This window comes from Dermochelys coriacea, chromosome 2, assembly GCF_009764565.3.
Source record: "Dermochelys coriacea isolate rDerCor1 chromosome 2, rDerCor1.pri.v4, whole genome shotgun sequence".
Lineage (NCBI taxonomy): Eukaryota > Metazoa > Chordata > Testudines > Dermochelyidae > Dermochelys > Dermochelys coriacea.
The window spans coordinates 125446978-125473908 of NC_050069.1; the positions used below are offsets into that span (position 1 = coordinate 125446978).

The following is a 26931-nucleotide window of genomic DNA, read 5'->3' on the forward strand; positions in this document are numbered from 1 at the left end:
ACAATGTCTGAAACCTGATCTGGCTGTCAGGCCAAAAAGTTTCCTTGCCCCTGTTCTAGAAAGTGAGCAGGGAGTAATCTGTGCCAGTCCTATACACTGTGCTGAATACTTCCCTCTTTGCACCAGCTCAGCTGTGCTGGCTGGCACAGTGGGGATCAAGGGGCTGAAGGGGGAGTCCAAGCCAAGGCTCTACCCATTTGCACCAGAGGGAGAGTAAGGTCTCCACAGAACAGTCTACACTATAACAGCAACCAGTACTGGAGAGTACTGCCCTTCATGTTCTTTTACTCCACTGCATGGACACATAGGATGAATTACACTATTACTCTAAACTTAAGATGTAAAATGCAATGTAAAAAGGGGGGAGTGAAGGGAAGCTGCACAGATGTGTTTACTAAACCAAAGCGAAGCCAGTGATAGAAACCAATAAAAGGTGCAAACAACACTTCCTACTAAGTACTAATGTGGCTTGACAGAAAACAACAAAAAGCTGTATTCTAGGATAATTTTTGACTGCCACGAGTAGCTACAAAGTTTCACACACACTGTGATGAAGAAAGCTTTGAGCCAAAGGCTCCTCTGGATTCTGCTCTCTTTAACTAATGACAAAAGAGTGCTATATTTATAAGGCCTAAGACCCATCAAAGGAGCCTATGAAAGCAAAGGTAAACCTTAATCTTAGTCCACTCTGCTGCAGCCCAGAAGGCATATGAAGCCCCAATACCGCTCTGCTAGAAAACAAACGGGGGGGGGGGGGAGGAGAGGAGGAAAAAGATACAGTTAAGAAGGATGCATACGGTGACTCTCAAGCTCTTTGAAACGATGAGATCTCTTGTCAAAAGGGAGTTCCATTAAAAAAAGTTGAGCTTTCATTACTCTAGGTACCTCCAGTAACTGTAGTATCTTCCTATCCTTAGAACAGGAGGTGCCATAATACATCAAACTAACATGGAGTAGCAAATGTAACATTTTTTAATGGTGCCCACTATAGCAGCACAAAATTGATCCCATTTCAAAGTGCAGCATTAGTTATCACAAGTCGTTGCCAAGCCTTTCAATTTCTTCAAGGAGGAAGTCAACGTCTGATTTCCTAGTAGCTGGGTTGGAAAAGACCATTCTGAAAAAATTCACTTTGTCCCCATGTGGCTGGTAGCTAACCATTGTCGTTCCTTCTTCTATCATCCGTGCTTTTATTTTTGGAGCAACCTGTATACAGAAAGTCAGCCATCACAATTATTTTCCTTTTACATTTGGAAACTTTACACCTCTCTCATTACAGCCAGTCTTTGCAAGTCACAGTATAACAAAAAAGCTAGCATGATTAAAACTCGTAAGACTGTTGTCATTGACATCAGTGAGAGCTCTGCTTGAATAAGAAGACAGGATTTCAGGATTTGTCCTTTTGTTTTTAATTTTAACATAAGAAACAATGTTAACATTACATATAGTAGGACAAATCCTGAAGTCCTTACTCAGCTTTTACTCACTCCCTACACAGGAAAAACTCTCGTTGATTTAGTGACAACAGCCTTATAAAATTGCAATCATGCTAGTTCATTTGTTATTCCTAATTTTGTGCACTTAAAATTTTAGGTGCTTCTGTGCTGGGGCTTGTAGATTTTGGTTGGTAATATGTCTGAGATAATGGATGAACAAACATTTTGATTTGCCCCACACAAATATGTAGCAGTGTTGACTTATTACTTGCTTGATTTGTGGATGTTATCAGAGATTCTCAGCATCCAAATGGTGGGAACCCAAAATCAGAGATTAGATTACTTTGAAAATCAGACCCATTCAGCAAAGTTTCAATTTGCAATAAATAGTGAGTTTTGCATGTGAGCTCTTCTACATCACTTTTTATACCTTAAGTGGAGTTTACTAAAGTTTCCTCCTACTCCTTTTGTCCTTATCAACTTGAATCACTTTTTAAATATGTTGCGATGAGAAAATCAAGGTGGGTTTTTTTCTGCATCTTCATTATAGTTGGCTGTCTGATTTATGAGTTCCAACTTTCTTCTATTTGCCATCATTGCAGAACTCCTACCATAATATTGGGAAGGCAAAACAACTTTTCAAGGCCACTATCAGTGGAACTTCCTGGAAATCCTGGTTATCTAGGAAAACTGAGCCCTGCACACTAACCCTGAATGCTAACATGCCCCCTCCTTATTATAATACATGTGATCTGGAGTGACAATTCTGACTCCAAATCATGTTTTACATGGCACCCTGCTGCTGCCACATGGCCAGGCATTATTTTAGTTGTGTGTAATATATATATATATGCTACAGTGTGCATTTTTATTAAGAGGTTTTCTGCTGGTAGATTGTAAATTTACAGAATTGAAAGCAAACATACAGAATCCTCCCATTGGGATTAAAAATGCTTGTTATCTGGACAACATTTCTGAACAGCCCCGCAGCCCAGATGAATGAGATTTGAAAACTGGAATTTGGTATGAAAATAATCCTTACTGAGGAAGAGTGCACAACCTTGTTTTGGATGACTGTTTGATTTGACCAAGATATGAGCATTTTAAAATCATGTAATGATTGTGCACAGTAGATATTTTTCCCTTTTAAGTGTTCACCTAAGGCAAGTTGTCCTGTGTATCTAGGTGCAATAAAGTTAGCTTTATGTCATTACACACCATAAAATAGGTCAATCGCTCCCTATACTATTGCCTCAACTCCCATGAATTCTGTAAGCTAGGAAAAGTCAGAGGAGGGCTGACTGACTAGACCTAGGTAAATTATATAAAGTGAACACTTCTTCATGCATCTGAAGAAGTGGTTTTTTACCCTCGAAAGCTTATGCCCAAATAAATCTGTTAGTCTTTAAGGGGCCACTGGACTCCTCATTGTTTTTGTGGATACAGACTAACACAGCTACCCCTCTGATAAAGTGAACAAGTTATTCAATTAATGTAGCCCCTTTCTCTGCTTACAAAGGGACTTGAGCCAAGATTTTGAAGAGTGATAAGTCACTTTGGTGCTTTAGAACCCACCCTCTGAAAAGTTAGGCCCTTTACATTGTCTCAAGTTGGGCACCAAAATATTTAGGTCCACTAGATTATTAGTCATTTTAAAAAAATCTCAGCCTTCTATTTTTGCATATTTGAAATGATCTGATGAATAGTTTATGCAAAATGTCTTGGACAGGGGATTCTTTGAAAACTATTCACTACGACTATTGATTTAGGTTCCATAATTTAATATTAGTGCTCTGTGACTGGTCACTTAAGTTCATGTCATTGTTTCTGTTTCCTGATTGAGTGATTTCCAAGCCCAAAGAGATTATTTAAGGGGGCTGCAGATACACTTGGAATAATGGTCTGTCGTCATTCTTGTGAGTGGTGAGTCACTCCTACAAATGGTCAGAGAAAACTTCTCAAACACATTCAAAGGGCTCTTTTTATTTGAATGAATGTTCATAATTTTTTAAGAGCTTGCTGTACTCTAATTCTGACACTAAGGAGATGTCCATAGCATTAAGTTTTTTCTTGTTTGGATGAAACACAAACTTTAGTATTTGAGTCCTGAAGAAACAACAAGGTTGTATGAAAATATGGAATATATGAAGTCTGAGAACTATGAATAGAAGCCTTATTAGTCTCAATACCCTATGAATGTCAATACTAGAAATCTTACCTGATGAAGTAATTTCTCTCGTTCTGGCCCATTTGGTATTCTTCTAAGATTTGGTGGAATGTACCAGAAGCACACATTGGTGAGTTCAGGCTTTAAAACAAAGATATTTATTTCTCAGTAAACGATAATCACGATTCTGCTATTGTGTCTGAGATCAACAAGAGTTTAATACCAATAGTATCTAAATGACCTAGGCATAAGTCCATTGAACATCGGTCCAATGCTTCTAAGTCACTTTTGAAAATCCTATCTTTTACTTTTAGGTCACTTATTCAAAACTGGCCCAGGTTGATAATTATCACAAAAGGTGTTACTCTGTGATGACTGTCCAGCAGTAAACACAATATAATTTAGGGCTCACTCCTGCAAGGTGTTGAGCACCCTGGCGTTGATCTAGCAGAGCACTTATTCATGCGCTTAACAGTAAGTACATGAATAGTTCCATGATTAAGTGTAGTATTGCCACTCCCACAATTTTTGGTGAGTGCCAGGATTTCAGGGGGCCTGGAGCTCATATTGTGATGACATGAGAAGTCCAGATCCCTTATGAAATTAAGTGCCCCTGGAAGCCAGCAGAGTTTCCCCCTCTGATCGCTTTTCCTCACAGGATGGGAGAGGACAGAGCAAAAAGCTCAGCAGACCACTGTAGCTCCACTTCCTCCTCCCCACTTTCCTCCTGTGCTCAAGGGAGCAGGATGTGACCTCTGCTCCTTCCCCTTTCCCCTGTATTAGATGGCCTGGGAAAGGAGGGTGAGGGGTGAAGAGCTCCTGGAACTGCATCTCCCACCCCAATCCTGGAAAGGGGAGAGCCTGGCTGCACTCCTCTGAGGCTTGGAAGAGAGGGACAGATGTGAGGCTGGGGGGAGGGGAGCGGGACTGATGGGGGTGGGGCTGATGGGGCCTATCGGGGACAAGATCAATTGCTGGGCAGGCAATAGGCAGATAGATGTAGGGGTGGAGCCAATACATTTTGGGGAGTGGGCAACACTAATTGGTCACAAACACTGTGGGTGGGCAGAGGAAGGTCAAAACTTGAGACAGACCAAACAAAACTTCCAGTAGAAAAAAAAGGTTTCATAGTAGCAGCCGTGTTAGTCTGTATTCGCAAAAAGAAAAGGAGTACTTGTGGCACCTTAGAGACTAACAAATTTATTAGAGCATAAGCTTTCGTGAGCTGTAGCTCACGAAAGCTTAAGCTCTAATAAATTTGTTAGTCTCTAAGGTGCCACAAGTACTCCTTTTTTTTAGTAGAAAAAAAATGTTCAGTCAATTGAGTGACAAATTTTACAGCCAGCTCTATTCTGCATCTTGCAGAATCAAGTCCCTAATTGTCCAGTTCATTGTTTACAACCATCCACACTGTCGCAAAAGAAAACCATCACGTAAATTTGGTTTGCCACCTTTGTCTGTTATCCCAGAGGCTAGATGAACACCACAGAGGATTTAAAAATCCTCCGTTCATTCACAAAATGGATACCATAGCTAGACTCATTTCTACTGTACAATATGAATATACCTGATCTATGAAGTGCCCATTTCAATTCGACAGGGAAAGTGACAACAGGAAAATATGTTAGCTTTTTATGTGGAACATCAAATGAAATGTAAAGTAGAAGAGAATACATACTGAGGAAGAGAACAGAGGGATATTTTTATACTTACTTTGGCATCAAATACAAGCTCAAAGTTCTCTCTTGAATTCAGTTCCTTGTAAAGATACTCCGCAAGTTCAAGGAATTTGTTGATAAGAATCTCAAAGCCTCGAGTGCCCTGTGGAATATCAATGCAAAACATATAGAAAGTGAGCTACAAGAGTGGCTTGAGCCACTTTAGAAAAAACAAACAACAACTTTATTGTACAGGAATGAGCTTGAAGGGGAGAATCTAGGGTACTGTCCTGAGGAACTGTATTTTATTGTTTTGGGGCATAGAACTTATCGATGCTCATTCTATATAACCTACAGAACCTCATTCTAAAAAAGGTACGCTTTTAGAAGTATGAATCTACATAACGATTGAGCTTAAACCAACACCACATCAAATGAAGTCTCATTTGTCTGAGTTTTTGCATGCATGGTACGGACTGCATTTTGACAGATCTCTATGACCAGTTTAGTTGATAAATTATGCTCTCCTCACCCTTTTTTCCCTTTACCTTGCCATTGGTAACATATTTCCTATTTAGGGAATAATGGGGCTTACTCCAGTAGCTAATATAGCACCATGTCAAAGGTTTCAGAATTTGGCTATATTTCTTGCCCTGATCTTTGTTCCATTGTTGTTGCAATTCTAACTTGTTTTTGTAAATTATAAATCATAAAATCAGAATTGAATTACATTATGATGTCATCTCTCTTCTACACAAAAAAGACTGAGCATTAGGCGCTGATGTTCCTATTTATCATTTAATAGTTACTTTGCTTGCAAGAACAGCTGTTGTTTATGGGCTTTGTTGTTGATGTTGCAAAACTTTAAGACTAGAAATGCACTTTTTCTTCTATCCACACAACATCTGTTTTCTCATGCAACATTTATTTTATTTCAGTTTAACACTACAGTACCCTCCCTAACTCAAGAAAACTGTACAAAGTAAAACATCCTCAGGACAGGAGTCTTATCATTTTTATTGTAAAGCCCTTTCAAAAATAGGTTTCAAAAATAAGGCACCCCAGAAATGAAATTGGTTATTACAAATCTTTAAAAAAGGAGTACTTGTGGCATCTTAGCGACTAACACGGCTGCTACTCTGAAACCTACAAATCTTTAGGGGCCTAATTCTGAGAGGGACTGAAATCAATGGTGGCTTAGAGCAATCAGCCCCTTCCAGAACTGAGTTCTAGATGGGGAGAGGGGGAAACAGGTTTTAATAGCAATAGGTGCGCCTAAAAGAGATTTGAAGATTCAGATAAATACCCAGAAGTCCACAAGACTGAGTCTGATCACAGTTAGAGGGTGTAAATAAACAATAACTCCATGAAGAACAGAGTACTTGTGGCACCTTAGAGACTAACAAATTTATTGGAGCAGAAGCTTTTGTGGGCTACAGCACACTTCATCGGATGCATAGAATGGAACACGCATATATATATATATATACACACACAGAGATAAGTTGGAAGTTACCATACAAACTGTGAGAGGCTAATTAGTTAAGATGAGCTATTATCAGCAGGAGAAAAAAAACTTTTGTAGTGATAATCACGATGGCCCATTTAGACAGTTGACAAGAAGGTGTGAGGAGACTTAACTTAAGGAAATAGATTCAATATGTGTAATGACCCAGCCACTCCCAGTCTCTATTCAAACCCAATTTAATGGTATCTAGTTTGCATATTAATTCAAGCGCAGCAGTTTCTCGTTGGAGTCTGTTTCTGAAGCTTTTCTGTTGCAAAATTGCTATCCTTAAATCTTTTCCTGAGGGGCCAGAGAGGTTGAAGTGTTCTCCTGCCGGTTTTTGAATGTTATGATTCCTGATGCCAGATTTGTGTCCATTTATTCTTTTGCGTAGAGACTGTCCAGTTTGGCCAATGTACATGGCAGAGGGGCATGCTGGCACATGATGGCATATATCACATTATAGTACTGTAAATCAGGGTGAGATTGTATATCGGGCTGTATATACCTGTGTCTCTTGAGTCTGCAAAACTGAACTGGCAATGTCATAAGCACTTGCCTCTTAATGAAATTTCAAGTAGGTATGAGTCAGAAACAATGCAAAAACAATCTTTTAGGTGATATTTTGGCATTTACAATTATGTCAACAGGGTGGACATTGTTCAGTATCTTGCAGTATCAGAGCTCTTGTTTAACGTAACTATGGGATACCTATGCAAATAAAAATGAAAGTTAATCTTTTTTGTACCTTAAAAACAGTTTAGATTATGGATGAAGGATCATTTTAGTCCCTGTATTGTTATGTATGCATTTCCTCAGTTTTCATCACAATAGTATCTATTCACCACATGCTTAGATTAAGTCAATATCAGTAGTTTATAAAGAGAAGAAGGACCCAATTCTCCACCTCTTCTCCATAGTTTGTCAGTTATTTATCAGTACATAAGAAAAGCTATACTGGGTCAGACCAAAGGTCTTCTGACAGCAGCCAGTGCCAGGTGCCCCAGAGGGAATGAACAGAACAGGTAACCGTCAAGTGATCCATCCCCTGTTACTCATTCCCAGCTTCTGGCAAACAGAGGCTAGGGACACCAACCCTGCCCAGCCTGGCTAAGAGCCATTGATGGACCATGTTGTAAAGCATACATGTTGGTCCAGGGACTAGGTTGCTGGAATTGTGTAGTTGCCAAATGCAAATGAAAGAGGAGTTTAACGCTGATCTAAAGCTTGGAAGATGGATTGTGTGATTTCTACAGTTTCACAGATGAGGGTGCTCCACTAAGAACTTCCTGTTGCCACTTCCCCTCAACTAAACTATACATTTAAAGTTTGATTTTAAGCCTTAAATTTCATTCCACCTATGCATCAATTTGAAGTGGCTAAAGAACATTTATTTTTCTGGTTAAAGCTGCATTTCTGTAGACCTTTCCTACCTTAGCTTTCCACATTAGCCAAAATTTGAAGACATCAACATGCCGGCCACACTGAATGGTCTTGTCTCCTGTGTCATAAGTTGTATCATATTGTTTGTCTGGTTGGAACAGATACCCAGCACACATCTGATTACAGGCTTGCAGAAGATCCTAGAGCAGGAATACAACCATCAATATGCATGCTATATTTATGAACAAGATTCATGTCGGAATGTCCACTTCAACTACTGAACTTGGGCTAGAAATGAGCAAATACTAGGATAATGACACTGAAATATAAACACAGTCCCATTGAGAATAATGCTACATTTAGGGCTTGTCTATATGAACACGAATATAGTGAGCAATCGGGAGTGTAACTCTCTCTCTCTCTAGTCTGCCATGCACTAATCATCCATGTGGACCCTGCTGCTGAGCACTAAAATTCATAATCACTTTGATCCACTCTTGTGTCAAAGTGGGGTAGATCAAAGTGCCCTAGGGAACTTTTAGTGTAATGTGGCAAGATCCACACAGACAGCTAGTGTATAGCAGGATAGCACAAGGTAGATTGACACCCCGGCTTGCAGTGCACTGTTTGTATAGACAAATTCTTAGTTCTGATCTGTACAATTTATTAAATAGGTCCTTTATCAGCAATATGATACTGAGCCCCATATCCTGCACATATGCAAAAAAATGCAGAATGAAGTCTTGAGTATGTAAAATTTCATCTAATTGCCTCCTTTATTATGCAAGAGTCATAATATTTGTGTGTTTTACGGATACCGTGTGAGCTACCATGGTTACAACCATTGTTCATAGATTATGGAGTGAGCAAGAATATTGAGAGTACTACGTTCATCTGAAGGGGAGAGGTAGTTTACATCTTGGTAATAGACACTCATATAATAATGATTTCTCCATAAGACATCAAGCCCATTTTCCGCCTATTTTTCTTCAAAAAACACCTTTTCCATTTTTGTAAAGCACTTGACAGTTTCTTCAGACTTTATTGTAAAGATCTCTGCACAAAGCACTACAGAATTTGATTTGTGTGTGTCTGATGAAGCAATACACTTTTCCTTCTCAATCTGAATTTGCAGGCAGACAACTCATGGTGCTGCTGAAAGCTATTTCTGCTATGAAAAGAGAATCTACTACAGACTGAGGAGATAAAAGAAACAACATAATGAAGAAAAATAGAATAAGAGCCTTTAGGTCTTAGAATGAAGGTATCCTACCAAATACCAACCAAATAAATGCTTATAAAACTGTGTGTAAATTATACAGTGGTCTATGTTAAACATTTACTTTTCCATGGTATTTGATTTTACTGATGAAATCATGGGGTTTCCTAAGTTGCCATAGAATTGGAAATAAGGCAAATGGTAAATTTAACTGCCACTTGGTGAATGCTGACTTTTTTGTAAAGCTTCCAATGTGTGTCTGTGTATGTACATACCATGGAAAAACCTTATTAACCCAATGTTAAGATTACAAAAAGGTAAAACTCAAGACCAAAAAAACTCAATGGTTAAGGTTCCCACAATAATATCAACTCAGACACATCACATAGTATTGTATGCTGTATTAGAGTGTACATTTAACACAAATGGTAATTAATATTCTATTTATTTGCAAAGATAAATTCCACTTGTCAGTCATTAGTGTGACAGATAACCTTTGATATCAAAAGATGGGTTGCCTCCAGAGAAGATATTTTTATGGGAAACAGGAATGAGTGAATTATCTGCTATTCTGATTCAAATATACAGACAGAAGATATTTAGAGGAACAGCTTACCAAGGGATGTAATATGATAGGTTCTCCATTGCTTGAAGTCTTTAAATTCAATACTTTTTTTCTAAAAAGCTATGCTCTAGCTCAACAAGAAGTTTGAGGCTTATCAAAGAAATGACTGAGTGAAATGCTATGACCTATGTTATGCAGGAGTACCAATGAGATGGTAAGAATGTCCCCTTCTGCCTTCAAAATCTATGTCTATGTATTTATAAATCCAGATCTGGAGATCAGCAAGACTTACCCTTCACAAAGGGCTATATACTCTTTTCTGGACCCCAGAAAATCCTTCTCCAAAGCTGGCCCAGACACCTCTCTTACTTGTGAAGGGATCTACATGACTACCAGCCAAATAAATACTTAAGATAATGGGCATCATTAATAAAAAAAGTCCTTGCTATTGCCTGCTGTCTTTGGGCCCGGATGACCATTAGCCATCTCCTGACATCTTTAGGTGTGGTGGTGTGGCCACTTTCTTCCCATATCTTGCCTCTTAACAGTGTATATGCCTGGAAGTCATATTGCCACATGATCTTGAAGAGGTTTTATGGGAGTCTGTTTCCTTACTAAGCACCAACAGGATAGGAAAGCTCTTCTTCTGGTGGTTCCATGGTTTTGCGGCCTTAGGATGTGACCTAGAACTACCTGACTGATAGCTGAGAAACACAGACCCTACAATACAGGGCAAGTCAGGGTTTTCAGATCATCAGAAAATTCAAAGGTAAGAGGGGTACAGCAACTGTTGAGGATTGCTGTGCTCTGAGGTTTCTGCTCTTTGCCTTTGTCAACTTTTACGATCTCATCAGTTGGCCTTTATGCTAGCACTTTAAGTCATTACCTAAAGTCTGTTTTGATATATGAAAGACATCATTTACGGTACCTTTTCACAGACCAGGAAGGCAGAACACTGAAGTGGAACGCCCATCAATTTGTGTGGATTCCAGGTGACAGAATTGGCCCTAGGTGATAAACCAAACTATAATGTAAGGAACATGCCAAGTGTTAAATGTAATATTTATGTCTCCCCAAAGGCCCCTGCACACACATACATTTCACTTTCCAGACATAATATATGTGTCTACCTCTGCTGCTCAAAAGAGCTTACATTCTTACAGGACAATGGCTTAAGATAATAATTCAGGGTAGGAAGAGTGAGGGAATTATTAATAAAAAGGAGAGGAGAGCTTTTAAGGAAAGATTTAGAGGAAGAAAGAGAAGGTAGATGGGGGGGGAGGAAAGAAAGACTGTTCCTTGTGAAGGGAGCCATGTGATAAAGGAACGAAGCTCAGAGTGAGAAAAGGAGATTCAGGAGGAGGAAGACAAAAAAGAAATGGGGAATGTATAAAGTAAAGGAGGAGATGAGATCAGAAATGGAGGTGGTGGGGCAAGATTATTTAGGGATTTATAGATGGGGCTGTGTGTCGTGTGGTAATGGAGGGATTCAAGGTCTGTAAGGGGTAACATGGCAAGAACAACAGAGGGGGAGGAAGATGACTTACTCTGAATAAAAACACAAAATGCATTATGCTCACCTTTCAATGCCATTAAGTTTAAAGGAATGTTTCCTAGACATCAGCAGCCCACCTCCCCATGCTGCCTGTAAGAAATGAGACGTTGACATTATAAAATAAAAACAAGAGAAAAAAAGTTCAATCAATCCGTCATAAGATAGTTACTAAAATATTTTTCTTCTAAAAGATACAAGCTGTTAAAAGAACAACTCAGGCATTAAATGTTACAAGAAATCCAATCTATAAAGGAAAAAAACAGAGCAACGCCCAGCCACACCACACAGACAATGGAGGAACAAAGTGCATATATTCAAAAAGGTTTTCTGCTCATTTGTTGGCATATAATAGAGTATTGTAAAGTGCTATGCCACAGCTGTAGTTTTCTATAGCATTCTGCAAATAATAAGAATGAATAAAAATAAGCCATATTCATTGTGCCTTATTAAACAAATAGTCCATTGGCTTTAATGTGATTTCAAGCATGAATAAGAGAATAATCACAGCATTTAATAAGGACAAATGTTAAATTTCTGTCACGCTGAAGTCAATTCGAACTGCTGTGTGGCAGTCAGGACCTGAGTGCTACCTGTGGGCTTAGGTTCAAGGTCTGTGATCCATTACATTTAATTCATTGCATTCTCTTTTAAATGCCTTGACCACCTTCTTTCTTTAGAGTAGCAAACAGAAGCCAGCAATTATCTTGATCCATAGTGCATATTAACTGCAAGAAGAATTTCTATGAAAATCCTCTTTATGTTTACTAGAGATTAGACTGCATGGGTAAGGTTAAATATACTGAAACGACTGCATATACATTTAACCTGGTTATAGTGGCACAGCATTGTACCTACTGAAAAAGCAAACACTTCAAAATTCAACTTATTTTTAACCAAAAATTTTCAACAAAGGTTGCCTAAAGTCAGGCCTAAATCAATATTTAGGCATCTAGATAGAACTGGTTTGATTTTAGGAAGTGCTAAGAACTCACAGCTCTGATCAATTTAAAAATCAGAAAATCCAGCCACCAATTTAGGGATCTAAATATGCACTTAGATGCCAACCTAAAGTTAGGCATCCGCTACTGAGAATTTGGGCTAAAATTCACACATTTTACTTCAGAGTAAAAAAAATAATATGACTAGCTACTTATTCATTCAACTATATGAGAGAGAAGAATTTGGCCTAGTAATTTAAATTCAGCTTATCCCAGTGACTCTGTACTACTAAGGTGGTATTATATGCAGAAGAAATGATTAGTTATAAAAAGAGAAATATTCATCAAAACGATCATTCATTGTATGCCAGAGAGGTGTATTATGGTATTTTGAATTGCTCTGGTCTGACACAAAGCAAATGCATTTTGAAGCAGTATTTGTTGTATTATTCCAAGACTTGAATGAACGTTAACAAATGCCATTTACTTAGTTTCCTTTCTAAACAGGCACACCCTTCACTGCAAGATTATATCTTATTTGAGTATGTCTATTCATCACAATCCATTCATACACATTAGTTGTATTGGAACCCTTCAAAACAGGTGCTCTTTTCTGTGGTAAAGAAACACGTTCCAGTCTTTAATCCTATAAAAAAATAATTGTGAGCAATATTTCTGAAAAGCATTACATCCACATGCATCCAGAGTCCATACTTCTTGCAGATGTCAGCAATGTTGTCAAGAGGATCAAAGGCTCCATACACTGTTGTACCAGCTGTGGCACTGACATAGAGTGGGATATGATCCTGAAAATAATACAAGATAATTCAGGCCATATTAGCTGAAGGGATAACTCAGAGAATGTGTTCTTCTTTCATCTCATATCAGTCAGCATTTCTATAATTAATGCTGCAATACATTTCCATCATCACCCTTTTCTTCCCATTAACAACTCTCCCCAAATTCCTATTTGAGACTGAAATTTTCCATGTTTAGTTTTGCCGGGAGGTGGTGAATGTTATGGAAAGTTTGGTCAGTATCATCATAATGAACCCAGAAAAGATGTACCTTTAGGAAGAGATGGGAGCCACCTGACAAAAAAGGGGAATATCATCTTTGTTCACTGACTCATCAAATTAGTGAAAAGTGATTTGAACGAGGTTCAAAAGGAGCAGGTAACACAAGTCCACAGGTAAGTATCAAAAAAGTGATCTTAATAGAAGGCTGGATGTTGGGGGGGGGGGCACAGCATGGAAAATTATAATAGATTCATAGGAACAATAAGAGGAAAATCAGTGGGGGAATTTGCTCACCATGTCTATACTCAGATGCAAGGAGTATGGGGAATAAACAGGAAGAATTGAAAGTATTAGTACATAAGATAAATTATGACTTAATTGGTGTCACAGAGACTTGATGGAATAAATCTTATTATTGGAATATTGATATAGAGGGGTACAGCTTGTTCAGGAAGAACAGGCAGGGCAAAAAGAGAGGAGGTGTTGCATTCTACATCAAGATTATATATACTTGTTTTGAGGTCCTGAAGGAGGTGAAAAGCAGACCATTTGAAAGCCTCCAGATAAAATAGAAGGGGTAATGTCATCGTAAGGATCTAGTATAGACCACCAAATCAGTAAGAGGAGGTGGAGGATGCATTTCTAGAACATATAAGAGAAATATCCAAAACACCAGAGCTGGTAGTAATGGGGGACTTTAGCTTCACAGACATCTGTTGGAAAAGTAATGCAGCAAAACACAAAATTTCCAGTAAGTTCTTGGAATGTAATGGGAACAACTTCTTGTTTCAGAAAGTGGAGGACATAGCCAGGGGGACAACCATTTTAAACCTGATTCTGACTAATAGGGAGGAATTGATAGCAAATCTGAAAGTGGAAGGGAATTTGAGTGAAAGTGACCATGAAATGATAGATTTCATGAGTCTAAGAAAAGGAAAGAGTTGGAGTAGAAGAATAAGGACAATGGACTTCAAGAAATGCAGACTTCAACAGTCTCAGAGAACTGAGATAAGATCCATGGGAAGAAAATCAAAGGGGAAAAGGAGTTCAGCGGAGCTTGAAGTTTCTCAAGGAGGCAATATCAAAGGCACAACTGCAAGCTATCCCGATACAAAGGAAAGATAGGAAAAGTAGGAAGAGGTCAATACGGCTCCATCAAGAGTTCTCTGATGACCTGAGAGTCAAAAAGGAATCCTACATAAAGTGGAAACAAGTTGCTAAGGACAAGTATAACACCAACAGACCCTGATCATCAGTAGGTGGGACTGAATCTGGGACCTCTGGAGCTTAGTGCATGAGCCTCTACCGCATTAGCTAAAAGCCAACTGGCTGTTAGCTAAAGCTATAGAGCAGACTCATTTTATCTCTCTCTCTCAGTGGTCTCAGTGCCACTAGATGGGACACAACACTACACCTAGAAGGTGTGTGGATTACACAAGCACAAAGGACTAGCCTAAGCATGTAGGGACAAAATCAGAAAGGCTAAGACACAAAATGAGTTACACTTCACAAGGGACATAAAAGGTAATAAGAAAAGGTTCTCTAAATATATTAGGAGCAAGAGAAAGACAAAGGAAAGTATAGGTCCTCTACATAGGAGGGAAGGAGAGCTAATAACTGATGACATCTAGAAGGCTGAAGTGTTTAATACCTATTTTGCTTCAGTTAATAGTGACCAGACATCCAATACAATTAATATTAGCAATAATGGGGAAGGAAGCCAAGCCAAAACAAGGAAAGAACAGGTTCAAGAGTATTTAAATAACTTAGATGTATTCAAGTTGGCAGGGCATGATGAAATTCATCCTACAGTACTTAGAAAACTAGCTGGATCTCTGAGAACTCATGGAGGACAGGTGAGGTCCCAGAGGACTGGAAAAGGGCAAACATAGTACCTATTTTTAACAAGGGGAACAAAGATGTCACAGGGAATAATAAACCAGTCAGCCTAACTTTGATATCTGGAAAGATACTGGAACAAATTATTAAACAATTAGTTTTTAAGCACCTAGAGGATACTAGGGTTGTAAGGAATAGCCAGCATGTATTTGTCACAAAAAAAAAGTCATGTGAAACCAACCTAATTTCTTTCTTTGACAGGATTACTGGCCTAATGGATGGTGGGGAAGCAGTAGATGTGCTATATCATGATTTTAGTAAGTCTTCTGATACATTCTCACATGACAGTCTCATAAACTAGGGAAACATGATCTAGATGAAATTGCTCTAATGCAGATGCACAACTGATTGAAAGATCACACTCAAAGTAATTATCAATGATTCACTGTCAAACTGGGAGTGTGTATTTGTGGGGTCCCCCAGAGGCCAGTCGTGGGTCAGATACTATTCGATATTTTCATTAAAGGCTTGGATAATGGAGTGGAGAGCATCCTTATAAAATCTGTAGATGACACTAAATTGGGAAGGGTTGCAATCATTTTGGAGGGCAGGATTAGAATTCATAACAATCTTGACAAATCAGAGAATTGATCTGAAAGCAACAAAATGAAATTCAATAAAGACAAGTGCAAAATACTACACTCGGGGGAAAAATCAAATGCACAACCACCAAAGGGATAATAACTGGCTCGGTGGAAGTACTGTTGGAAAGGATCTGTGGGTTATAGTGGATCACAAATTGCATATGCATGAATGAATGTGATGCAGTTGAGGAAAAAGGCTAATGTCATTCTGGGGTTTATTAATTTATTCTTAAGACATGGGAGGTAATTGTCCAGTTCTACTTGGTACTGATGAGGCCTCAGTTGGAATATCATGTCCAACTGTGAGCACTGTACTTTAGGAAAGAGGTGGATAAATTAGAGAGAGTCCAGAGGAGAGTAACAAAAATGATAAAAGGTGTAGAAAACCTGACCTGTGAGCAAAGGTTAAAAGAACTGGGCACATTCAGGCTTAAGGAAATAAGACGGACAGCCATCCTCAGATATGTGAAAGACTGTTATAAAGAAGACAGGGATCCATTGTTCTCCATGTCCACGGAAGGTAGGACAAGAAGTAATGGACTTAATCTGAAGCAAGGAAGATTTAGCTTAGATAGTAGGAAATGCTTTCTAACTCTAAGGTTGGTTAAGATCTGGAATAGGCTTCCAAGGGAGGTTGAGGCGTTTCCATCACTGGAGGTCTCTAAGAACAGGTTAGACAAACACCTGTCAGGGATAGTTTAGGTTTACTTGGTTCCACCTCAGTGCAGGGGGCTGGATTAAATGACCATTCAAGGTTCCTTCCAGCCCTACATGTCCATGATACTATGACTCTCTACTTTTAATTATAAAACAATTTTGCAACTTAAAAGATGTCTTCTCTATAATCTGGGCAAATACTGCAGTCCTCACTCTGCCAAAACTCCCATTATTTTAAATGAGATTGCATTTGGAGCTCTGGGTGCTAAATACTTTTGAAAACGTGGTTCCTACTATTAACTTCCTTGGGAATTTCAGCTGAGTGAGGACTGCCAGATTTAGCTCAATATTAATATCACAAGGCTTCAAATAACAAACAAACAAACAAACCTGTCTCTTGACTTGGAGTATTTTTGCCTCCAAATCTGATGGAATCATCTTTCCCCTAGATGATTGTAGAATGTTAGGAGGGAAAAAAAGGGGAAAATTTAAGTTATTTGTCCTGCTACTCTTGAGAATCTGCAGTAGATCAAAGCCCAGTTGTGGGGGAGAGGTCTTTCATTTACATTTACGATACTGTTCAGTTGACTCTCTCCAGTGATGTTTACTTACATTTTGCTGCAAAATATTTTCCGCCTATATAAAACAGGGCCAAAAGACAAGGAGCCTTATTTCCCACTACCCTGCATCTTTGCAAGGTCTGTGTAAAGTGGTGTAAAGCCTTGGCAAATGAGCATGGTAGCATTTTAGACCTACTTTGCCTACATTTTAGACCTACAGCTGCATGAGGTGCAGGGCAGTTGTGGATCACTCCCAATGTTCTAACTGATGCATTTGTGGCCCTTATCACATCCAAATAAAGCGATCATTAATGTAAAAAACTCATTGAAGATTAACGTTATGTTATGATATGGGGCCATGAGGAAGAAAACTGACAATAGCAGTTTCTACCCACTTCTCACCATGTGTCTGATGGCAGGATTTGGCCCATTACATTTTGAAAAATTTGGTAATACACATATTGTATGTGAGCATAATACATGACAATTTTAATCTGTTAATAGTCCCCCCCCATATACTAGCCATATATCTATTGTGCTGCTAATGTGTTATCCTCTTTCGTATCCATCTTATTGCACTGCATACTAATATACTGAAATGCTGGCTTTTTCTACCTGAATTGTTGCAAGCTTTTCTCTTCCTGTACTGCAAAATATTTCCTTTTACTCTTGCAGATTTTGCATTTCAAGTCTACAGAAATGAAGGACGTCTTTGTAACATTGTACTCCATGAAAGAATTAGGACCAATTTTCAAACTTGGGTGCCTACTCTTAGGCTCTTAAATGCATACTTATGTTCCTAAAGAAAAGTGGCCTAATATGCAGAGGTATTGAGTAGATCAGGTCACGAAATGGGGATTTTTCCCTTACAAAATTGTGACCCAACTGGCAAGGGAGTTACAAGAATAACCTTACCCTGGTATGTACATTCTGGTCCATCAAAGACTGTCACATGAAGTTTTACGTAAGAGCTAGGGTCACAACATTAATACTATTGATTGTGTAAAGAGCTATCTGAAGTCTGTATCAAGGAAGACTTGGCAAACAGGTTTTTTGCCAGATGAATGATGTTTATTCACCTGTATCTCTGCCAGCATATAATTAAACATTGTAAGCCAACACAATGGAAGCCTCATTTTCATACATAGTCAACAGGGTGGGGAATGTGAAGTCATCAAACCACAAGAGAACAAACTATAGGGGCAGGGAGTGTTATCCTGATTCTGCGTACAAGCAAAGTACTTGGGGATATTAAAGAGAAGACAAGGAAGACACTCCTTTATCCTGCACCTAGGAATTGACTGGTCAGTGTGATTACATTCATGATAATGGATCACAACCTGCCCTGGCTGAAATGCTGCAAAGGACATTTGGTGTGAGATGATCCTCTTTAGACAGAAGGCTAGCCAGTTAAGTTATGTTTAATCTCTAGAAATCATGTTATGATTTTATGTGTAATACTGTTGTTTTCATTATCTTCTCTCTTGAGGATATCCTAACCTCTTGAATCTTTGATAATAAAATGGTTGTTTTCACTACAAATCTATCTAAGTGCCATGGTACTATACAAGGAGCTGACCCAGAGTTGAATCATTCAAGCAGAAGCAAAAGCGGCAAAGAGTCCTGTGGCACCTTATAGACTAACAGATGTATTGGAGCATGAGCTTTTGTGGGTGAATGCTTTCATGGGTATAAGCTTTCGTGGGTATTCGTGGGTGAATACCCACTTCTTCCGATGCATGATGACATGCATCGGAAGAAGTGGCTATTAACCCATGAAAGCTTATGCTCCAATATGTCTGTTAGTCTATAATGTGCCACAGGACTCTTTGCTGCTTTTACAGATCCAGACTAACACGGCTACTCCTGAAACTCAAGCAGAAGTGTACACTGTTCCCTGGAGGACAGAAGACCTGGTATTCCTGTGAGTGTTCAATGAAAAACTATACAGGGGGATGCTTCAAAGTGGCTTTGAGCCTGGGGCTCACTTATTGTTAACCTGCAAGGCACAGTAAGGGCTGGCATAGTGCAAAGAAGACTGTTTGGGTGGCTAACAGACTGGTGATATCAGGAAGCTGACAGGGAAAACAGGCAAGTCTTCCTCTCACTTGAGGGGTGTGGGGGTAGGGCTGGGGGAGGGGGGTTAACAAGGTGACTCACGATCCTTGATACCCTGAGAAGCATACCAAAAAAATATTTAAAACCAAAAAAAAAAAAATCATTTTTGTCAACATTTTCTTGTTTTTGCCAAAAATGAAAGGGAAAAAATGTTCTTGAAAAAGGACAGATCCCATGGAAATATCTTCAAAATGTCTATAAAAAATGTCATTTGGTTCTAGTACTGAGGACCTGTAGCTCCCAGTGATTTTAGCTGGAGTAGTGACAAACAGTAGCTCTGGAAATCAGCCCACTTTTACTTAGGCTTTTACATTTCTGTGTATACTCCTAACTTTAGGCACCCCAATTTGAGAATCTTGGCCTTTATATACTTTTTGTTCAGGGAAATAAAAACACTTTTCTGTTTTTGAATCTGCCACAGTTGCTGAATTATGACTACATTTGTATTCAGATATATCTGTGCAAATCCCACTGAACTCAGTGAACTGTAGCTCACGAAAGCTTATGATCAAATAAATTTGCTAGTCTCTAAGGTGCCACAAGTACTTCTTTTCTTTTTTCAGTAGGAACTGTGGTTTTAGCTAAGGATCCATGTGGATTTATAGCATCATAGAAAGGAAGCTACAGAGATTTAAATGGGTCTTCTACAGATTTTCTGAACAGACTAACAATTTTCAGAGAAAGGCATCAAACAAATTTAGACAGTGATGTAATTTTTGTGAAGTTGTCATGGGATACCTATTGCCTGTAACAACAACAACAAAAACAGATGTGTTTTAAAGACTCATACAAACAATATATAGATTTCTGAAAGTCAGGTACTTTCAGAGATATGTTATTATATAATCATGCACTTTTATGTGCCTTGACACATTTCCTTTGAACTCACTTAACATCTCATCATCACATGTATATTGTTTACTCTTTGAAATTTCTCAATCTTGAAATTTCTCAATCTTTAAACTATGTAGAATAATCTTCTGCTATTTAAAAAGAAAGATTACAGCTTGGGTGCCTGTAGCTTTTAGGAGACACTGCAATTACCAGTAAAAGAAACATTAAAACAACAACAACCCCATCCCCCCAAACTTTGAAGCTTAAACTTAACTCTCCCTTTGCATCCATTATGTAACAGATATCTTTTAAAAACTCCATTACCAATCTGATATTATTTCTAAAAAAGTTCTTTAGTACATCAATTATTACACAGCGTGTAAAGATAATGGGTTTTCTCTTCCACATCACCATACTACAATGTTACAGTACTCCTAAATAATAAAGAAATCAATTTTAATTTCTCAACACCAATACCTGAGGCCCAGAGGCCTCTTAACAAGAATGTATTTGACACAGAATTACAGAAATGTCCTAATACGTCTTCATTTAGTCCCAGAGCAAAATATGGAAAAGAAACATAACTACAAACTCCTACAGAGTCCCCTTCTCAAACACTAGCAAAAAAAAAAAATTCAACAGCCTTGCTCCCAAAGTAAACATATAAAATGAAAGCTATTCAGGTGAAGAGAAGATGGCATTAGAAAGAATAAGTTTAAAGGTGGACCAAGTTGTGGTCTAGGCCAGGGGTTCTCAACCTTTTTCTCTCTGAGGCCCCCTTCGACATGCTATAAAAACTCCAGAGCCCAGTGCAGGAAGAGGGGCCTTGGGGCAGGGGCCTTTGGCATAGGTGTAGTTTGACTTCTATTGCCCCCCCGGGGGGGGGTAGGGGCCATTGGGTCTTGAGCCACATTTGCATGGTGGGGTCCAGGGAGGGAGTGCCACCTCCATCCCAACTCACCTCAACAGGCCACCCAGACTGTCTGGGTTGGGGCGAGGGGCAGGGAGGTTCAACCAAAAATAGTTACTCAAAGGTGGTGGGCTTAGCTCAAAAAGTTAAAAAACAGGTTAGGGTGAAGGGAGGGGATAGCTAGGGGCTGTGTGCAGACAGGAGGTAGCCCAACATGCAGGGAGGGGGAAGCTGGGGGCAGGGAGTGGGGTAGCTCAGGGTGCAGGGAGGGAGTGGCTAGGGGCTGTGTGCCGGCAGGGGGCAGCTCAGGGTGCAGGAAGCGAGGTGGCTGGGGCTGTCTTCGGGCAGGGGGTAGCTAGTGGCTGTGTGCAGGCAGCGGGCAGCTCAGGGTGCAGGAAGGGCGTAGTTCAGGGTTCATGGAGGGGAGTACTAGTGGCTGTGTGCAGGCAGGGGCAGCTCAGGGTGCAGGGAGATGGGGGTTCTTACCGGCTGCTTCTGCAGGAACAAATAGGGCTGGGAGCTGAGGAGCATCTTCAATCTGGGGCACCAGCAGGAGAGGAGGGAATGCTGCTTCTGCTAACTGCTCCCTGGCACCAGTTAGAGCAGCAGCTACCCCGCACTGCCCGGCTCTGGCTCTCACCTCCGACCTGGCCAGGCGCCGGGGGGGGAGATGGGGGCGGGGGGCTGCCATGATCTTGTGCTGCAATTTGGCCAGCGGGAGGGCGGGAGGCAATGCCCTCCATGTCCCCAACTCTGCCCAGGGGCTCAGGGCTTCTGCCCCACAGGAAGCATCAGGGCTCAGGATTCAGCCCTGTGGGGGGATGCCAGGTTCGGGGCTTCAGCCCCACTGGGGGCCCACGGCCACCTTGAAAGGGATCATGGGGGCGGGGAACCCCCAGTTGAGAACTGCTTGTCTAGGCAACACAGGTATGAAAGGGAGTCAGATCTATCTGCCACTATATACAAGTCCTTGCACTTGGTACTAAGCTTGCGGGGAAAGCCTGTTACCCCACTTCCCCCAAGCAGATAGGTGGGAAATGGGCAGAGAAGGCAGGAATGTGTGGACACTTGGCTCCACCCCACAGTACATTGGCCAGCATAGCTGAGCTGGCATTAATTTGTTACTGGCATGGGCCAGTAGCAAATTACTATTCTTTTATGAAGTTAGGTACAATAAGGGAAGGAATTATGCCTCTCTGAGGTCCAATTTCCTTCCCTGCAAAATGGTGGCTCAGGATGTCTTGCTCCTTACATAGGGTTAGTAGTAAAACCTCAGTCTAACCTTACATCTGGGCCCCATCTTGAAATCTTTACTTAGAGACAGGTTCAGCCACCTTTATCCGTATTAAATAGTATGTTACTTGGCAACTAGTCAAGTAGTATTACTATTGGAATGAAGTTTGTAGAACTGGCCCTTTAGTTTTACTCCATCCTTACTTAGGTACAACTCCCACTGACATCAGAGAGAGTTTTGTCTAAATAGAGACTGAGTAAATACTGAATAAGGACCTACAAATTTGGCTCCGTATTCGTAAGTGACCCATACTTTTGCATCTAATCAATTCTGCTTTAGCTGTAGCTCAAGATCATTTTATAAAGTACAGTTCGCCTTAAGAAATAGACACAAGAGCAAGTGGTACAAGAGAAGGTTAAATTCAGAAAAAAACATTTACTGGAAGACATTAAGGGGCTTACCTTTCATCACACTTTACTGAAATTACATTATCTGTCCCAATTCCAAGGACTGCTGCAGCTTTCTTAACTGAATAATGGCTCTTAAAATATAAAAAAGAAAAGGTTTATAAGGGAGTTTTGTTGGATACTGTGTATACAAAGTACATACAATCTATGGGTGGTACCATTATTTTTTCTGCCCTAGGGAAATATAAAGTATGTTATGGCTCAGGTGTTGTGATGACACTTAAAAGTATAAGAATGGGCATGCTGAAATTTACCAAGAGTCCATCAAATCCTGTCTAGTGCTCCCATCATGCTCCTAACTGTGCTATGCTGTATAGGGAGTTTACTTCCTGATCCAAGTGGAGATAATTATTTGCCCTGATCGCCGATAGTCTGTACATTTTTTTAAATCATAGCTAGTGTTGTTAGACATGCTATTCAGTAATTTACTAAGCAACTATTTTCTGTTAGACATCAGAATGGACCTACTAGGTCAGACCAAAGGCCCATCTATCCCAGTATCCCGTCTTCTGACAGGGGCCAGTGCCAGGGACCCCAGAGGGAATGAACAGAACAGTTAATCATCAAGTGATCCATCCCCTGTTGCTCATTACCAGCTTCTGGCAAACAAAGCTTTAGGAATGTGTACAATATGCTTGAGATTATTTATTAGATTTATGGCAGTTATGTTAATCATTAGGAGAATCATGTGCTTATATGATCATTGATTATTTAAGTTATGGGCTGCATGGTAAATATATTTAATTACAGGGTAAATAGTGGGTTATTTTTATACTATTTTGCTGCCTGACCTCAAGTTTACTATTAAAAAGGAAGCACAAATCTGAACCAACATACAGCTATAATGATAAATAGCATTTGGAATTTCACATGTCCCATTTTTTGCATAATATTTCTGCATTGTTAAATAAAGGTTTAAATCTAATCTAGACTGTCCTCTGTTAACATCCATGTAACAGATTATTTTTATGAGAAAAATGAATGAGATTTTAAAAAACACTGAAAGCTCTACTGATTTCTCTCTGTACTGCCACAGTAGCAGAATGAACAACTTTTGCAACTGTGGAACACTCCACAATGAAATAACACAAAGCTACACCTGAGTAACCAACATCAATATTCTGCATTTACATTATGCCTCAGTTCCATAAACAATAGTGTAAATATAAATGTTGTTGAAGTTTCATACTGTGCATGTACAAAGACAATATTCAGACTCTTATTTTTAAATTGTATGTATGCACATTTGTCTGCAGACTAATCAGGGAAGAGTAGGCACCTATGGCCTGATCCAAAGCTCACTGAGGTCCATGGAAACACTTCCATTGATATCAATCATCAGACCTCTAGAAAGTTTCACTTGGAAAAGTGCCACTGTTTTTGAGTTATACACATAGAGAAAAAAATTCCAAGGGCCAGATTGTGACTTGTACAATGTACCTGCATAAGGGAGTAGAAAGGAGTGAACTTCTTCCAGAGACCATCTGGGTGGGAAATCTGAACTTTGTGTATGCGCATAGCAGTGAATGGGTGCTGTTTGTCCAATTACTTGCCCATCCTCACAACAAAAGCAGTGGGTTGGAATAGGTAAGGCCATGGCTCCATCACCCCAAAGTGCCAGTGCAGGGAGTGTGATAAATTACTGCTGGTGCAGGTCAGCAGGAAATTACTATCCCTTCTTCTAAAGCTCGAGGATAACAGCGAAAGAACTGTGACTGAGAGATACATTTCTGAGTCACAATGTCTATGTCCACACTGCAATTAGACACCCCCAGCTGATCCATACCAAATGACTAGGGCTTGAAGGGCTATTTAATTGCAGTGCACCACAATGCCATCCAGAACTGCCTGGTGAAAGCCATCGCACCACGCCTGGGGAAGGCCGCCATGAACTGCGCCATCCCTGGTACTGACAGCCAGCTGCAATTTGACGTCGTCGTCACCGACGAGGCCCAGAAAAAGATCATCCTCATCGACGTCACGGTCTCCTTTGAGAACAGGACCCTGGCCTTTTGTGAAGCCCGAGCTCGTAAACTGGAAAAGTATGCTCCCCTGACTGATACCCTGAGAGCGAAGGGCTACGAGGTGCAGATGGGCGCCCTGATCGTCAGAGCCCTGGGGCCTGGGACCCCTGCAACGAGCGTGTGCTGCGGACCTGCGGGATCGGTTGATGCTAGGCACGGCTCATGCGGCACCTCATGGTCTCAGACACCATCTGATGGTCCAGGGACATTTACGTCGAACACATTATCGGCCACCAACAGTACCAGGAGTCGTGAGCCGGAACGACATTGTGCATCGACTATGAGAAACGGACCGAGAGACTTTTTCGGTTGGACTATATGAACTGGAACCAGAAACTCACTAAACGTTAAATCTCACCAAATGAGGGTCAATCCATCCTCATCATCGTATCCACTCATTATACTCCACACCTGAACATAGCCATTATATGAACAACATACCCTCATATCTCAATGTCTATACTTTGACCTGTTAACCTTTTACCCCCAACCGGGGATATTGCAGATCATGTATTCCTTATGCCATCTGATCTGAAACTGAACTTTGCACCTGTCATAAATATAAAGGGAAGGGTAAACACCTTTAAATCCCTCCTGGCCAGAGGAAAAACCCTTTCACCTGTAAAGGGTTAAGAAGCTAAAATAACCTCGCTGGCACCTGACCAAAATGACCAATGAGGAGATAAGATACTTTCAAAGCTGGGGGGGAGGAAACAAAGGGTTTTCTCTGTCTGTGTGTTGCTTTTGCCGGGACCAGAGCAGGAAGGCAGGTCAGAACGCCTGTAAAGAGTTAATAAGCAATCTAGTTAGATATGTGTTAGATTCTGTTTTATTTAAGGTTTCAGAGTAGCAGCCGTGTTAGTCTGTATTCGCAAAAAGAAAAGGAGTACTTGTGGCACCTTAGAGACTAACAAATTTATTAGAGCATAAGCTTTCGTGAATGCATCCGATGAAGTGAGCTGTAGCTCACGAAAGCTTATGCTCTAATAAATTTGTTAGTCTCTAAGGTGCCACAAGTACTCCTTTTCTTTTTGTTTTATTTAAATGGCTGATAAAATAAGTTGTGCTGAATGGAATGTATATTCCTGTTTTTGTGTCTTTTTGTAACTTAAGATTTTGCCTAGAGGGATTCTCTGTGTTTTGAATCTGATTACCCTGTAAGGTATTTACCATCCTGATTTTACAGAGGTGATTCTTTTACTTTTTCTTTATTTAAAATTCTTCTTTTAAGAACCTGATTGCTTTTTCATTGTTGTTAAGATCCAAAGGTTTGGGTCTGTGTTCACCTATGCAAATTGGTGAGGATTTTTATCAAGCCTTCCCCAGGAAAGGGGGTGTAGGGCTTGGGGGGATTTTTGGGGGGAAAGACGTTTCCAAGTGAGCTCTTTCCCTGTTACTTTTGTTAGATGCTTGGTGATGGCAGCAATAAGGTCCAGGGACAAAAGGTAAAATAGTTTGTACCTTGGGGAAGTTTTAACCTAAGCTGGTATAAATAAGCTTAGCGGGTTTTTCATGCAGGTCCCCACATCTGTACCCTAGAGTTCAGAGTGGGGAAGGAACCTTGACAGCACTGCTTGATAATGTGTACATTATTCCCTGATAACCAGAAACTTCTATGCTTAAACTCTGTACCATTCACTTTGTTTTAAACGTCATCTTAATAAAATTTTTAAATTTGGGCTCGAGCTGCAGCTCGAACTCTGGGACCCTTCCATCACACATGAGCCAGCTGGGGTTTTTTAATTGCTGTGTAAACATACCCAGTGATTTCAAGGGCTAGTCCTGGTGCAGCTTACACCATACCACTTACTCAGGGCTGTGCCTAAAGTCACAAGAGGGGATTTTCAAAAGAACCTGTGTGACTTAGAACGTAAAAACAAGCACTAGTGACTTGCAATGGGACAGCTCCTAAATCACGTAGACACCTTTGAAAATCTCACTCAAACTTTCTCCAGAAGTATTTCATTTCATTTCCAGCTCATTTATTTCAGTAGTCTGAATATTTAAATACTGATTTTCAAGATTCAGTACTGAATCTAGCACAGACAAGCTATTTTACACAGACATACTATAATTCTGTACTTACATGTTCAGAAACAAACAGTGCAATGTGTGGAAGTGCTGCCATGCCTTTGGTTTTAATCTCAGGAAACCGCTTATAACGAGCCACAAGAACACTGTAGAGGTTTGATATGGT

General features: G+C 40.0%; 1 protein-coding gene across 1 annotated transcript; it reads right to left on the reverse strand.

The window, feature by feature from the left end:
- Positions 1–26931, reverse strand: LOC119851181 (glutamate decarboxylase 1-like). Its single transcript, XM_038390593.2, has 10 exons — positions 26821–26931; positions 22705–22784; positions 16978–17032; positions 13118–13234; positions 11516–11580; positions 10864–10942; positions 8202–8351; positions 5317–5424; positions 3655–3744; positions 1–1206 (listed from the first exon to the last, which is right to left on the reverse strand). The coding sequence occupies exons 1-10, from the start codon at positions 26860–26862 to the stop codon at positions 1033–1035; spliced, it is 960 nt and encodes a 319-aa protein (XP_038246521.1). The 5' UTR covers positions 26863–26931; the 3' UTR covers positions 1–1032.

What these genes read in the sequence shown, in the direction of transcription:
- LOC119851181 (XM_038390593.2), bottom strand. Translation starts at nt 26,862, where the DNA reads ATGGCAGCACTTCCACACATTGCACTGTTTGTTTCTGAACAT. An exon ending in TACTCCAAGTCAAGAGACAG is followed by an intron (nt 13,235 to 16,977) that starts GTTTGTTTGTTT and finishes TATTATTTTCAG; the next exon opens with GATCATATCCCACTCTATGT. An exon ending in GACTCTGGATGCATGTGGAT is followed by an intron (nt 11,581 to 13,117) that starts GTAATGCTTTTC and finishes CATTTCTTACAG; the next exon opens with GCAGCATGGGGAGGTGGGCT.